This window comes from Coturnix japonica, chromosome 3, assembly GCF_054131305.1.
Source record: "Coturnix japonica strain WE chromosome 3, WE-NBRP24, whole genome shotgun sequence".
Classification (NCBI taxonomy): Eukaryota; Metazoa; Chordata; class Aves; order Galliformes; family Phasianidae; genus Coturnix; species Coturnix japonica.
Window position 1 is genome coordinate 28,819,150 of NC_140665.1, and position 16,982 is coordinate 28,836,131.

Here is a 16,982-nt window from a genome sequence, read left to right on the forward strand (position 1 = left end):
AGAGAAATGAAATGCCAAATCCTGCTCTTAGAGAGGTAGAAAAACATGCACCAGTACAGGATTGTAACTGACTGGCTAGAAATCAGGTTTGCAGAAAACTACCTGGAAAGTCGTGTCCAGTTCTGGACTGTGGTAAAGGGACTGGGCACATCTGACATATTAGGAGAGGCTCAGAGTGCAAGGACTCTTTACAGAAAGAAAAGTCTGAAGCAGCTGTTTATGCTCCATATGTGTAAATAATCCAACCAAGAGGTCCCTTCTAACTTCAAATACTGTATGATTCTGTATGAAAACTGCAGTTAATTCATATAAGAATGACTGAGCTAAAGATTTACTTTTGATGATTTCGGTATGTCTTCAAAAGAATGAAGGAACTGGTTATTAAAAAAAAAGAAAAAAGCGCGTCTGTGTTGGTAGGATTTGGTTATAGAGTAATCTATTTATCCAGGTTTCAGCATGGTGCCAGTTACAAACACTGATTCTCTTGGTAGATCTAAAATAAGGATTATTTTTCTCTAAGCCAAATCATTTTATCAGAGGAATTTATTGTGAAGATCTCATCAATGCAGCTCTGTGCACAGACTATTTATATACAATAGTACAACAGCATGCTGTGGATAAGACTACAGTGAAAACATTGTACTAAGTTATGTAAGCCTAATGATGTAAACATAGACTATTATAAACACAAGTATGAATCAAGTAGTGTTTTAAGATTCTGAGCAATTATTATTTGCTTAATATTTTCAGATTTCAGAAAGTTTTTGATCAAGAGGCAAAGCAAGACGTGGTTTTTGAAAGCATTGCCAAACCTGTGGCAGAATGGTACGTTGTTATTCTTGAGATTAACTGGGGTAACACAGGATCAAAAATAGATATTGTGGTATTACTTGGAGGAGAGCTGCCAAGTGTTTGTCTCATTGTAAAAGTGTGTTTTTCTGAATACTGATATGTCTGAAACTGGGAAATATACAGCAATCACCTGAGAAACTATTTATGTTAAGATTGTATCATTAACTCCTAAAATTGCACTGATACTGTAGTAATTTTTCTTGCACAGGCATAGAAATCCATGTATAGTTATCTTTTTGTCTTTAATACAAGCTCACTTCATTGCATTAGAAAAGTATTTTCTATGTAGTTCCATGAGTCACAGAATCATTGAATGGTTAGGATTGAAAGAAGACTTCTGGAGGTCAGAAGGTCCAACTCACAAAAGTGGTAAACAAAAATAAATAGGAAGATATTTTTATTATATTGTGTTGGTTTTGTTTTTGTTTTTCGGGAGTTGGTGAGGTGTAAGCATCAGACCTCATTATTAGTGGAATATTGTTGGTGTTCATTTTTAATTCTGATCTGGATATATTTGTGTTATGAGTGTGGGAAGTAGTAGCTTGGCTCACCTGCAGACAAACATGCATTACATCTCTATTATTCCTAATGTGAGTGATTTAGGTAGGAAAAGATCTGTAGAATTCATATGCAGTGGAAAGACATTTACTTTTTGGACGTCAGCTTTAAACAATGTAGCTTACTATATACCCTAATCTGAGAAATGGGAGAAAAAGTGATTATAGATTTTGTAAGTTAATGAAAAGTGAAAACTTCATTATGCTTTCCTCTCAAACAGCTATTAATTAAATTGAAGTTCACAGTTACTCAAGAATCCTGCTTATTATAGGTGACAGTTTGATAGGTTCCATTCATGGTATTTTTGTGATACTGCTGCAGCACTTACAGTGAAATTTTAAATGTATTTAAGAATTTTAGTTAAAAAAGGAAATTATATTTCAGCTTGCTTTTTTAAGAAAGCTCTTTTGAAATTTCATTGGAAACTTGCACTGAACTCTCAGAAACAGTTACATGCACATTTGGACATCATTGTTGTTTTTGAAATAGGAGGCATTACCAAATTAGATTTGCTCCATAAATCTGGCAAAAACATAAAGAAAAAATGTAATGCTGAGATACTTTGTGTATTTTAATTAAAAAGAACTTTAATTTGATCACCAAATGATAGAAAATACCTAAATACTAACTATGTGTAAAGACAAATTCTCCCTGAGAAGTGCTTTTCCAGATGCTGCAAATTAAGATCCTTCTTCTTTTCATCATTAGCATCATGTCTGGGGGCTTTCTTTGCCAGGAGTGTACTGATTTATTTATGTATTTCTTGCTTGGTTTTATAAAATGACTGTTAATTACTGTTTTCTGAGATAGCATAAAGGAAATAAAAGAATTTTAGTAAAACATTTCAGATCAGCAAGAACTGAGATGAGGAAAGGGCTTACAAGATTTAAAGATCAAGGTATTTTGCACTTTCTTCATGTAGTAATTGGACAATTCAATACAATGGGAAAGGCATTGCAACAGAGGTGCAATGATGAAAGGACTGGTGCAATAGAGAGGTGCTATAAAAGGAAGGGAAGAGGATTGGTCACCCATCTCTGAAGATTTGAGGTTCACAACTTATTGTGCACCAGTTCCAGGGCTTACCTGCTCTCACTAGGAAGAAAATTTTCATCGTATTTTGAACTTCCTCTTTTGCAGTTTGTGACGACTGCCTCTTGTTCTAGCATTTATGTAACAGAAAGTGACAGTTACATACATGTATGTATAGCCTTCTCATCTCCAGGCTGACAGAAAACAACTCCTTTGGCTTCTCCATGTGTTGCTGTTCTCTAGCTTGAATCAACTTGGTTTTGTTAGAATCACTCTCATTTCTTTCTAGCATCCTTCTTGGACTGGGAAATCCAAATCTGAGCACAGACCTAAATTTAGAGTTGATTTTTATTTATATATTTTTAAAGATCTTGTTGTTTGATGGTAACTCTTTTTGTTTGATTGAACAAAACGTGTCATAGAATCACAGAGTGGTTTAGGTTGAAAGGCACATTTAAGGTCGTGTATTTCCAACCCCTACGCAATAGGCAGGGACACTTCCTTCCAGACCAGTGTATGGGAAATTGGTAATCACAGCCTGAACCTCTGATTAATCAGCTGAGGCAAGTGTTGGGTCAGCTGTGGGAGCACAGGTGAGAGTAATTTAGCTGCACTCCCAGAAGGGGTGGAGCTTGACTCCACCTCCTCTAGACCTCATTTAAGGGCTGACCACCACTAAGGCAGCATCTCTTGGAGATTGTTCCTTGGTGGAGATTGCCTCAGTGTTTCCCAGAAGACCGAAGGCTTTCATATGGGTGAGTTTTTCCTGTAAATAAACTTTTGGATATTTACTGCTATCTCTACGTTGTTGTCACCATACAGTAACCTTTTGGATATTTACTACCATCTTTTCATTATTGTCACCATACGACCAGATTGCTTTAAGCCCCATCCAGCTTGGTTTTGGATGCTTATAGGGTGGGGGCATCCACAATCTCTCTGGGCAATGCGTTCCATTGTCTCACCAGCCTCACAAGAAAGAATTTCTTCCTAATATCTAGTCTAAATCACCCCTCTTCCTGTTTGAAACAATTTCCCCTCATCCAGTTGTTACACAGTCTTATCAAAAGTTCCTCCCTAGGGAGGTCTTCTTGAGCTTTCTCTTCTCCAGGCTGAAGAGAAAATCACTTATTATACTTAGGCACATACTATCCTGCAGTCTCATTAACAATAGGCATGGAAACACGTCTACTATCACTGAGTTTTATACCACTTTAAGTAATCTCGGATTCTCAAAAACAAAATGCTGAATGGTATTTTGAACTATACAACCAATCATAAATTTTCTAGCTTCCACTTGAGAAATTTCCCTCATGAGGAATGTTAACCAGTTGTAAACGCAGTGGATCAGTAATTGCCACTGATTATGAGTAAGTTAGAAAGTGCAAGTTAACTGTTAAAAAAGTAAGAATATTTAAGGGAAAATGACAAAATGTCCTCCCTCCCTTTTAACTGCATTCAAAGAAGGGTCCATACTAGAAAGTGCTGTAGCAAATAACTGATAGATTTTTTTTTTCTGGCAGATTATAATTAGTAACATTATCAGGGTAGAGACAAGGTCTTCTCTTAAAACAACAGCGTTTTGTTGAAACCCTGATTCTAGACTTCTTTTCAGGCAGTCATATCATCTAGTCCAAGACAACATAGAAACTCTTCTTAAAACAGCTACTTTTTCTTATATCTCTAGACCATCGCAGTTGCAGGTATGGTGTTAAAGCATAATTTTAATTTTCTCTCTTATTGGGTGAGTAACAGTCAGAAAAATACCAAATGTGTAGATCTACTTTCACTTAGTATTCTGTTAGCTGCTGGTTAGTTGTAGCTTAGGGACTTTCTCAAAGAATCTTAATTTCTCTGTACTTAGACACCATCAGAGAACGTTTTCAGGAATTAATCTAGTCTCTGCTGACCCCTGTGTGAACTTTTAGCATCCACAACATCCACTGCAAGGAAGTTCATAGCTTAACACCATTTTGCATGAAGAATCATTTCCTCTTGCTTGTTTTGAACCTGCCGTCTACATACTTACTTTGATACCCTCTACCTTCTGACAGCTAATTACTGTATTCAGCATTCAGATATTGCGGTGGTGGGCATTATAAATTCCTAAGATAAATGAATGAGGTGTTTCCTAATAATGATTGCTTTGATTTTTAACATCTGGAATCTAATAAATGTATATACTGTCTTGTGGGTGTTTTGGTCTTTGGGAGCAGATGTTGGTTGTAGTTCCTTTTAATATGTTTCTGTTTTTTTCTCTGTCATCCTACTGTAATGGATTAAAATAAGCAATTTGGCATCTGCTCAAGCCTTTAAATAATAATTTGGAGAACCATTGCACCTCCTGTGGCGCCAGACCAGCAGTTATCTATACGTGGCTTTTTTATCTTATGCAAGGGTTGTTTGCCCCTTTTTATTTATAAGCAAAATGCACAATAATTATTTTTTTGTTTGTTTATATAAAATGACATCTTCAAGCGCATTAAACAAAATCCATAGTAGATTCTGCTTCTGTTACGTTTCATCATGAAAGTAATTCCTTCTTGATTATTTTATGTCTTTTCAGTATTTTTGATTTTTCATATATTTTCTTTGTACTTTTTTCATATACTTTGTCAGGAGATACTGGAATTTTCGTAAAACCAATTCAAGTCTAGTGAGGTTTTAAAACGATGGCTACTGGAATGAAAGAGAAAACCTGGCCCTCCTTAATCCGATTTCTTTATCGTGTAGACTGTTGCCACTTCTGGTTTGGCTGGCCATGTGACTATTACAGTCAGTAACAGATTTCAAAGATGCTCAGAGTTACAAATTATTTTACTAAATTTTTGTTTGTTTTCAGACAAATGAAAATTCAAAATAATTGTCATCTATCATTTTTACCTCATTGCTTATAGCTAGTTAGATTGAATTTCAGGATGTTAGAGCACTTAAAATCCATTTCAAGGTCAAGGCAGTTGACCTGACAACAATTAACAAGAAATTGGTCTAGAAGTGTGGAGATAAAAAAATCTATCTTTTGAGACAGAGCTGCACAAGGGTAACAAATACTTATCAACTATGAATATCAGTAGATATTTTAAACACAGTACACACAGTTTTACTTTTTAATATCAGGAGAAAAGAAAATTTTACATTTGCATTTCAGATGTCAGCTAACCAGGTGTCTTCTTTGGTAAAAATAGAAGTCTCTCTTTAAAGCAGTACAAGAAACTTCACCATCTATTCAAAAGAAAATAACTGCTGAATTATTCTGTCCATTTGCACCAACTTCTCATTGGTGGAATCTATATTACCACAATTTGGGAGTACTTTTTTTCTTTCTTTGCATTAAAACCCCAGTCTTCTAAAAGGAAATCAGGACTAAAAGTCAGGATCAAAATTAAAATTTTGTCTCATCAGCAATGGCTGATGAAAATCACATCTGCTGCAGTCTAATCCAATCTAATTTCCTGTTGTGTGTGCAGCTGAACTACTGTTCAGCCTACTGCTGTACAGCCTATCTCCTATTCTCCTGTTTAATAGAAATCAGATGAACATCAATAGTGTAAGTCTGATTTGTGGAGAAAAGCATTTTGGATAGGCTTTTTTAGGTGCTTCAGTAAATGTGAGGTGTGAAAAAAGCCCATGTCTGAATGGCATTTCAGGCTGCATAAATTCTATTGAATCTGAAATAAATATGTTGAATAGAAGACAGCTGCTGTGTATTTAAACATTACTGTTAACTGCATTTTGGTTCTATACAAAGGTTATAGAAAATATGCTGTAGATATTAATTATCACTTCTTTTTTCATTATTTTTTCTATAGTGCTTTGGCAGGATATAATGGTACTATCTTTGCATATGGCCAGACAGGTAGTGGCAAAACATTTACAATCACAGGAGGAGCTGAACGTTACAGTGATCGAGGCATCATTCCCAGGACTCTGTCTTACATTTTTGATCAACTGCAGAAGGTATTGGAGACTAGTTTCTGCATTTGTTGGTTTTCTTTTTTAACTTTTTAATGACTGGTGTAGAAATATTTAACTATATTTTGAAGGACTATTTTTATAATACTGTACAAAGAAGCCCTAAAATTTGTAATTCAGTAATGGTGAAGAAAACATGTAACTTGTCATGAAATATTACACAATAATATGCCGCTAGTAGTGTTGGTTAAATGTCTTGTTGCAGTAGAATGAAACAACAGATATCAAAGGATGTTAATAATTATAAAAAACAAACAAACATGCTATTTTACAGTAGTTGCTATAAACTTTCAGACAAATAATCAGTTCTACTTGTCTTATCTTCACTGCTTCACCCTCTTTTTTCATTGCATACATTGCATCACATGCACGTCATACAAAAATTCATTTGACTCCTATACAATGATAAGTCAACAATATTGCATTAAGGAAGGACCATTTTTTTTGACTCTTCATGAGTTACGTAATTTCTCTGTGCTTGACTGATACTAAAAAAATAGTAAACATCTTAGAATATTCAGCTATTAATTCAACACATTTGTATATTTTATGTAATTATTAACTATATTATGGACAGATAGCTAAATACATTTCTTATTATGAAAAAAATAATTCAAGTCAGTAATGCAGGATTTGAAAAGGTGTGTGTTCATTCTCCTTGTCTGCCCTTTACTTTTTAATTCCAATTACATGCTTATATGGAATGTTTTTATGTGTAGGTGATATTACTAATAAAAGTCTGATTCACTCAGTATAATTGAATTCAAAGTGGTCATATGTTAGGCCCGTTTTTTAAAAATATAATTACATATGTATAACTTATGAATGAATTTTGTGAGTAGTAAAAATGTCATTTATTATTATTATTGCTGTTATTCATTTTTCCTAATGCACTCTTATTGAAAAGACAAAAACCTTTGGTCTGTTTTTAAAACATGATCAGAACCTAAAGAGAAGTGAACAGTGGCTAGAAAACTACTTTTAAAAATAATAAATTATATTCTGAATCTACATTTGCATGTGCTTTATGCTGAAATTGTTGACTTCTAGTGGAGAAATAGTCACGCCACCTGTGTAAATATGGGTTTGGCTTCACCAAAAAACTTCAGCAGTGCTAAGTTCAAGAAATATTTATATTTTGTTCTCTGTTCCTTTTTTCCCCTCATCTTGCAATATTTCTGACTTTTATAGTCCTCTTCCAGTTATTTCTTATTTCTTTTAATTGTTTCTAATATTCCACAGAAGATTTTCCTACCCCCATCAGCTCTGTGAAACTGTTTTGAGATTACTGAATATGACATAGCTGTTATGGTAAAACGTGATTCTAGTGTGGTAATTAAATTAAACCTAGGAGCTATGAACTTACTATTTGGTGAATCCATAAAGTAAAAGATGAGCATTATAAGTCCTCCATTTCAACAACTCTGGTTCTAGCCTTGGAGAAGTTTGGAGGGAAACTAAATACTTTCAAAACAGGTTTGTGATTACACAAATCAAAATCCCCTACTAAAATCTTGTGTCATTGTTGCACTTAGAAATTATTTAAGCTAATTTAGAGACCATTGTAGTCTCCTGAATATGACATCTTGTACTTTGAATAAAAGCTTGTGTTACCCCCTGTACAGAAAAACATTACACTTAGCAGAAGGAAAATATGGGAGGTGAAAAACTGCAGAAGTCAATTGTGCTATACAGAAAAATTGAGGAATATAGAGAACAGCTAGAATCATGCACAGTGTTAAAGTGTTATGATAAAGAGATTAGAAATCGATATTTCACTAAATGATTCTAAATCTCATTAAATGCTCATTAAATGAAACAAATCTTTGGTGTTTTTATTTGTTTTTCTTTTTTTCATAATTTTTTCATCATAATATGATGTTTTACCTCTATAACAACTTTTCTCATAGGATTGAAAAGCAGAATGATACATGGTTCCATAAGCTGGCTACTATACAAACTTTCTTTGGTTCATGGAACCAATAAATAGAAATAGAAAAAACAAACTCAACTTTCTTCTAATCATGGACATAGTGGAATTCAGGGTGCTCTTGTTTTCATATTTGTTTTAAATTTCTCCTTTTTTTCTACTTTAGATTTTATGCTTGTGGTCTCAGAAAACATACAAGTATCTCTAACTGAAAATATAAACTATACCGAAGAAAAGAAAATAGACAGAATGAGAGAGAAACATAGAAGCTGTAGTGATAAGTCAGTTTTCTGGCCTAGCTCTCACTTGTATTTATAGCTCTTCCTTTGTCCCACTGTTTATTTGTTGTTTTATTATTTGGTTTTTTTTTTTATTTTTTTTTTTTTTCTTATCCAGGATAACAGCAAAGTCTATACAACTCATGTTTCATACTTAGAAATCTATAATGAATGTGGTTATGATCTGTTGGACCCACGACATGAAGCTTCCAGATTAGAAGATTTGCCGTAAGTAACTGTCAGTGCTTTATGGGCTGTTTCAGTTTGGTTCCATGACGACATGATGTCACCAGTATGAGCCAGAGTCAAAACAACAGTGCATGGAGTGGTAATACCCAAATTATCTGTTGAATAAAAACTTTAATTCACAGACCTCAGCTGTTAAAATGGTGTATGTATACTGTCTTTTGGGATGGGAAAGGGCTTATCCTTCTAGATTTCCTGGAACCCAGATAAACCATCAGCTACATCATAACACTGGCTAAGCTGGAGGTTCAAACTTTCAAAGTCAGACCTGAGAAGAAGAAAACCTTTATCTTGCAACACAATAAAGCCGGACCCCATACCAGTTTGAATACTATGGAGACATTGCTAATTTTGGCTGGACTGTCCTTGCACGGTCACTTTATAGTCCCAGTTTTCTTACTTTTATCTGTTTGTGCTGAGGAAGGATGGGCTGAATGGCCAACATTTTCCTAGCAACACTGTCATCATAGCAGCTGTGTAGGTGGGTCTCCTCCATCAAGTGCAGATATTCATGAGCACGGCATGCAGGCTCTCATTCATCGCTGGTAAAAATGCACAGCTAACAGTGATGACTATGTTTAAAAAGTGTTTTGTAGCTGAGAAGATGTTCTATTGAATAGTGCTATTCTGCTCTTTGTATTGATTTTAGCTTCCCTGGAAATAAATAGGAGGCACTGCTTTCAGAGTGACCTAATATATGTCTATTACCATTTCAGTACCTCAGTTGTCAAGAAGTGTGTGTTCTGCAATAAATACATACCTTCATCACTCATATTTAAGATTGTGTAAAATTATTCAGTTAGTAAGACATTTTTGTTTATTTTTTAAGTTAATATTTTAGGGGTTAAACTTTCAGAAATAAATTTTAATGTCTGAACTAAAATGGGAGTAGAAATTGCATAAAGTGTAATTACATGATCAGTTATATTTTAGTTGCTTGGACACATTCTTGCAAATGGCAAAGTAAATAGTAGTTACACAGACTTTAAAATATATTGAGTGTTTATTACCTGAGATATATTTCATTTTTTATTAAGAATTTTATGTATTTAAGACCTTTTAGGTTTTTACTGTTAGTAAGCAAAGTACAGAAGAATATAATTTACTCAGGTTTGTTTGAAAGCACATTTTTCATAGGAAAACGTATTTCTTAAACACTATTGCTTATTTTACTTTAAATGAGTGATACTAGACAATTTCCTGTTAAATTTTACCATGGATCATCAGGCTTTTAAGAACCATGAAAAGCAAATGCTGCTTTTCTGTGGCTTTGTAAATATTAGCAGCCTGTGCAAATATTCTCCCAGTTATGTAAGATAGACAAAAAAAATATTGAAGAATTATGTTATTTTAGAGGAGGAATCAAAAATTAGTTTAGTAGACAGATTGTTTTGGAGTGCTCTCATTATCTATATTCTTGCAAAGATAGGACAGATGCAATTTGCTTCAGAGGTAGGTAATTCTGCCTAGTGAACTTGAGGTTAATGATTATATTATTTGTATTATTTATCAGTTCAGTGGAAGGTTTAAATTCAATGATGACATTTGTGTAATAAAAGTTATAAAAATTTCACAATGGACTCATTGATATTTGAAAAATCAAGGCATGAAAACAGTATTGATTTTTAAGGTAGAGTTATATGACAAAAAATTTATATTGCCCACTGTATCTAATCATTGCATGATTAATTTTGGAATTCTAAATTAATCTGGAATGAAAGAGGCTTTCATTAAAAAAACAAAACAAAACAAACACTGTTTTTCTGGAAATACATTCCTGACAAATGGTTGAATATATACTGTGTGTATTTCTATTTCTCTGTGTATGCATATATAAATATGTATCCCATGTGTCTGTTTATGTACTTTTACTGAAAAGATGCTTTTCGCTTATTATTTTCCCTTGGAGCCATGCAAACTTTGGATTCACTCTAGTTTAAATGTACAATATTTGCTATATATAGCAAGTCTGCATAATTTGAAAGAACTTTCAAGTCTGTATAACACAAATCTTTTCATGAGTTGCACTGTAACAATATTCTAAATTTACAAAAAGAAGGCTCACAAACATGCTTTAATGCAGTCATGTTACTAACAGGTACATAAACAAACTTGAGTTTTAAACCCCAGTAAACTTACTTTTACAGAAAAAAAAAAATTCTAAATGTTACGTTGTAATGATTTTACATATAGTCCATAGAAGGTACCTTTTGAAATACCCTAATACTTAGTATCCCGTATTCCTTAGTTTGCAACAGTAACTTGTTTTTCCTGTACAAAGTGTTTGTTTTGTTTGTTTGGTTTTTTTTAAGTTTTGTGACACTGTAGCAGAAACATAATTTATTCAGATGCAGCTTCAGTTGAATTATTAGGATGTAAAAAATTTAATGTCAATGATTCCATTCTATGCTTACACAAAGAAATAGAAATTAAAATATATAAAAGGCTTGAAACTACTGTTGTACAATATAGCTGATGAAAGAGTATTTGAATTCTTACTGCCATCTCTTGTTTCTATAAAAGATTTGCAGGACTATTTGAATTAGGAAAATTTTTCTGAAGCTTTTCATTTGCTCTAAGATTTTGCAAGAGGCTTTGTCTTCTAACAAGATTCCCATTACACAGTCTGATTTATGTAGCTCTCTTATATTGAATCAAACCAATTTATCTTCAGTTATAACCCATTGGTATAAATTCTTAATAAGTAATAAAAACAGTTAAGAAGAACTTGAAACTTTCCTGACACTAAATAATAACAAAAATGTAAAGACTGAAATTCTAGAACTTTAAGCCATAGGTTAAATAATATCAAATAAAATTTAACATTTTTAACTGTCCAAATTATGGCAGGTGACACATTTGCATGTGAAGACAAAAATTAATGCTGGCTTACCTTAAAATAACAGTCAGTAGTTGAGGAGCTGCTTCACAAGGAGAATGGACAGCAATTAATCTGAACTGTCAGCCAGCAAAAGTGTTCCCCCATTTGTGTGTCAAAATGCTCTAAAATCACCTTTGATACAAAAACATATTTTACATAGTATGATTTTGGTTAACTCAAAACAAAACAAAAACAATAAAAAAAATCAACAAACAAGCAAACAAAACTAGCTAGTTTGTACTGTATCCTACTGAATCCTTCAAGAATCCATTCCTAGCCTGTGCTTCAGAAAGATGAGTTTTTTAAACTAGATATTAATTTATCAGAATTCCATAAAACAGAAAAGATTTTAAGGTATTAGTCAATTAAATTATTCAAATATCAACAATATGTCTTTGTAACATGCAGAACCGTCACAGTTCATGGAGTCAGTGTAAAATATTTTCACTTACTCTAGATTAACATATTAATCAACAACTTCATATAATCTATCCTATTTCTTCACTTGCCTCCAAGGGCCTACAGAGTTATTAAACTACTGACAAGAAAAGCTGAACCAGCAAATATGACAACCCTTGTGCTGCTTAACAGAAAAGAACACCCAACACCAAACAAAATCATAAAGGCTCAAGATACAGTTTTCTATGTGCAAGTAAAATAAATAACTTCCACTAATCTCCTTTTGATGCAAATTAACCTGTTCCTTGCCTCCAAACTCTTGATTCAGTGATGTTAGCCCTTCCCTTCTTCAGTGATTGTTCCTTGTTTATTCATGGGGAAATAGCAGAGAGCCATTCTCGATCATTTCTTCAAAGATTATGTTCATTGCAGTTGCAAAAAATTGCATTTTAAATGTGTAAAGTATGTCAGTTCACATTATATGTATGTAGTTATGTATGTATATGACATTATGTTGAATCATCTCTAAACGTATAGGTTAGGAAGAAGTCAATGAATGCTTTCTGAAGTTATTTATCTACATCCTCTGTAGAGTGAATTAGATCAGTTCAGATTACTGTTGTCCTGTTTCAGACTTTCATTTAAAATGAAATACTTAGGCATTCAATGACTATTTTATTAGGAATTGTATTACTGCAGTTGCCCATTAATTTTAACAGTTCTATTTCATTCATGTGTGAACTATTAATCTCATATCTCAGTTCTAACTTGTTCAGCACTGGGCTAGATGGAAGCAAGAAAGGCAGTGCAGAATGCTTTCTGCATCTCAGTAAGACATGACAACAAATATCATTATAAGGTAATCACTTAAGACAGAATAAGGAGAGGAGGCAGTGAGTTCCTCCCTTCACATGTGGGATATGCCAAATTCATGCAGCATCAAATGAACTAGAATGGCTTTTCTCATGACACACTGCACAGAGTGTGGAAATAAGTTCTCCCTTCTGGTCTCTTGAGCGACATTATTGTCTGCATAGTCTCCTTCTCATGCTGAAGTAGTATCACTATGTTCTGCTAACTAAAATTGTAAACGTTATATAACATCATATGTAACTTATATCACTGTGGTTCATTCTTCTTAGATGTTTATCAAGTTTTTGATATTATCTTAGATATCCACAGTTTTAATCCCCAAAGACTGATATAAACATAGGAAATGTATTTTTTGTCATTTTTTCCCCAAAACCTTTTTTTTTTTTTTTTTTAATTACACAAAGTGATGAAATGCTATCAATTAACCAAAATAAACTTTAACATCAATATTTACAAGTAACAGGAACTTTACAGATGAAAGTATTCCTTATGTAAGGGTGTCTTGCATTAATGGCAGCTCAGCTGATGTAGAAAATAGCCTAAGTTAATAATGGCATAAGAAATGCTGTTCACATCCTACCAATTTCCTAATCTGCCACAAATTCCATCCATTAGGCCAAATGGAAAAGATTCTTTGTTTATAAAGAAAACAAAATCTTGTCTTTGCCTTCTTTCAGTCATAATGGATAACTTAACAGAGCTTTTCCACTACAAGATCCAAGTTAAGGCTATGAAATTTAAACATTTCATTAATTTACAGGAAGTTACATAAAATTCTATCATCGTATTATACAATAACTTTATGGCACAATAAAATAAAAGATTTTATTGTCATTTTGGAACTTGTCATTTTGAGACAGTTTTAACAGATGCTTCTTAAGATGTAAAAATTTGGACTTCCATTTAGAAATCCCCCTAATAGCTGGAAGACTATTGTATAGGAAGTTGTCGGTGGCTTGTGATGCTCCTGCTGTCTCTTTTTTACTTTAACAATCTTCCAAAGCTTTTTGTCCAAGCTAATATCTTTGTTGTTTGGAAATTAATTTAGACAAACTGTAGTCTGGATTAGAAGTTTTAGAGCTATTCCAGATGTTCATATTAAAGCAGCACTGATTTCCTGTATTATAAAAATTATTTCCTTTATAATAAAAAGAGGGAGATGATTCTTACAGTGCAGTTTGAAAACATTAAAATTAATCAAAGCATAGTATTTTAATTAGAAAAAAACTATGGGCTTTAGCATGTGATGCGTGCACAGACAGAATTAGGGCAGACACAGCTTTATCAAAATATTGATATGCAAGAGCAGAACTGTGCTTTCAAAGTTACGCTCTCAATCAAGGAAGCAGGTTTCCATGACTGTATCAGGGCTATCTTATCCTAGAGTACAAAAAATAAGGCTATAAGCAGGCAGCAACCATGCTTGAAAAGCAATTGTTACACCTATTAGAGAAACAGCATGCCTACTTCTATATTTTTCTTCCTAAAAATAGTACACACGTTGCAGTATTTTCAAATTATTTATGTATTTCCACATCAATGCTTTGACCAAATGATAAATGGCTTTTGTAATACTTTAGAATAATATTGTGGAATACTGTTTGGCTACAAAATTTGTCTCTGCAAACAAAACAACCACCAAATCAAAATCAAACTTTTACGTTTTTGAAATAGCTTAGAGTAATTAATGTGCAAGAAATATCAAGAGATAAAAATTCAAGCCCTATACTCCCTCTTGTGGTAAACCTCTAAGAATATTAAACACGTACATATTTATATATTTAAGCACACATGCATACTAACTGTCACCTTTTCATCCTTTATTGGTTTATCTTGATGATTGCTTTTATTGCATTCTTTTTTTTCTGTTGGTACAGAAAAAAAATTTTTTTCAAGTTTAAAATAGTTCTGTTTTCCTCCAGGTTGTCTCAGAATGCATGTCATTTATCTTTACAATTTGTGTATATAACAATCAGAAAGACCAACATGCAACATGAGATGCAATGACAGAGGAACATACACAACAGAGAAATGTTATAGTGGAAGGAAAAAGGACTGTTCACCTGTCTCTGAAAACCTAGGCTCACAGAGGAAAATTCCCAGTGGCAGTCAGCCATAAAATAGGGTCTAAGAGAGGTGACCTGGTCACATAGCTGAATTGCCTTCACACTTGTGCTCCCAGGGCTGACCAAGTCCTTTCCCCAGGTGCTCAATCAATGGGTCAGGCCATGATGTCAAACAGGCCATGTCAAACAGCATTTACTACACTTTCAACACAATCTTCACTCGATGAGCTTTCCAGATTCTGTGATGTATCTACTTGACTTGCATTTTGGATGCTATAGATTGTACCATATTAGGAGACCCTAATGGTTCCTCAGTAAAGCCATTAAATTAAGTGTATCTTATATGAAAAAGTCTGTTTAGAAGTTGAGAAAGTGTTTCAATTATGGTAAGCAGTTTTCCTAGAGCTTTTGCTATATCAAATACATATAGCAAATTACTAGAATCATATTGGCTACAGGTGTGATTGTCCTGAAATTTTCTACACCTATTTTTTCATTGTGATTATGTTATGTTTTATGCATCATTAGTACTTAATAACTGTGGCAATGGCAGACAGATGCCTCACTCATTATTGGTTTGTGATGATTCACCTAACATCTTGTTCTTGAGATTTCATTCTACCTTACCAAAAAACAGTCCTGAAGCTTTTTCTAATAGGCACATCTTTTATATTTTCTTTTTCCATTTGGGTTTTTATAATAGAGGAATAAAAGAGAGAAGACAGAATAAAACAAAAATAAATAATTATTTCCTTTAACATGTCTTGAACATTTGATATTTTCAGTGTTTTGATTATTCTGCGTTTTTAGATATTACCTTCTAGTACAATCAAAATGGAAGTATAGAACAAAGGTAACTGTACAGTAATTCTACTTTTCTGTCCTTTTTTTCTGCCATGTAGAAGAGTGACAATAATGGAAGACCCTGATCAGAACATTCACCTGAAAAACCTATCTCTTCAGCAAGCAAGCAATGAAGAGGAAGCCCTAAACTTGCTCTTCTTGGGAGACACTAACAGAATGATTGCTGAGGTAAGAACTACTGCTACTAATCCTAATTGACACCATTGTTGTTTTTTTTTTTCTTCAGAAGTCTCAAAACCTGTGGATACCACTGATAGAAAATTCACTAATGTTTATATCTTTGCAGCGTGCTGAGAGAATGCTTTCTTGGAATAGCTATCACTTATTATAGCAGTATGCACTTAATTTTGTGTGAACACTAAAATGATTCTTTAAAAAAAAAAATAATGTGGATTTCATTGTAGAGGTTTTACTTAAGTAGTTATCTTGCAACAGGTATGTTTTGATTCAGTTCAGAGAGTTTTCTGTGTGGTGCTTCTCCCTGAATGTTACAAAGTTTGCCACTTGTTATAATTTGGCCTTTCTGACTTTAGGTGAATGGAGTAATTCGTAATAAGATTTAACAGATTGAGTGTTTTCACAAATTAGAGATTAATTCTGCAGTCTTGGAAAGAAGTTTATGATATCAACCGTAAGTTCTCTAGAGATCAGCATTTTTAAATGTTAATTGAATTGTGATAATACTTCCTGACCTCAGAAAAGATGAGGGTCCTATTTAATTGAGCTTTAAAAGACACTAAATAAGTTTACTTAAATAGAAAAGTATGTAGGACTAAAATAACTGTCATAGATTGAATAGGAAATCTGTAGCAGAATAGCAGTCTCTAAAATTGCCAACTAATACCTTAGCCCTGAGATAATCCTTCTTCGAAAAGTTGTGGTACTGTTTTGAATATAAGAATGACTATTTGGAGTTTTAGGGCTGCATTTTTGCCCTTGTAATAACAAGAAAAAGTACTAATAATTTTTAAAATCTGTAGGCTACATTTATTCATTAAATACCAGAACGAAAGAGGAAAATTTATAATAGA

At 33.3% G+C, this 16,982-nt stretch overlaps 1 protein-coding gene across 4 annotated transcripts in view; it reads left to right on the forward strand.

Moving 5' to 3' along the window:
• The window catches only part of KIF6 (kinesin family member 6), a 121,419-nt gene that overhangs the window by 2,272 nt on the left and 102,165 nt on the right, over positions 1 to 16,982 (forward strand). For all 4 annotated transcript variants that reach the window (XR_014944664.1, XM_032443231.2, XM_032443233.2 and 1 more), the window contains exons 3-6: positions 751 to 825; positions 6,252 to 6,399; positions 8,741 to 8,850; positions 15,990 to 16,119. Coding sequence is in view for 3 of the 4 variants with exons in the window: in XM_032443231.2 (XP_032299122.2) it covers positions 751 to 825; positions 6,252 to 6,399; positions 8,741 to 8,850; positions 15,990 to 16,119 (463 nt within the window). In the remaining variant the exon portion in view is untranslated. The remainder of the gene's footprint in view (positions 1 to 750; positions 826 to 6,251; positions 6,400 to 8,740; positions 8,851 to 15,989; positions 16,120 to 16,982) is intronic.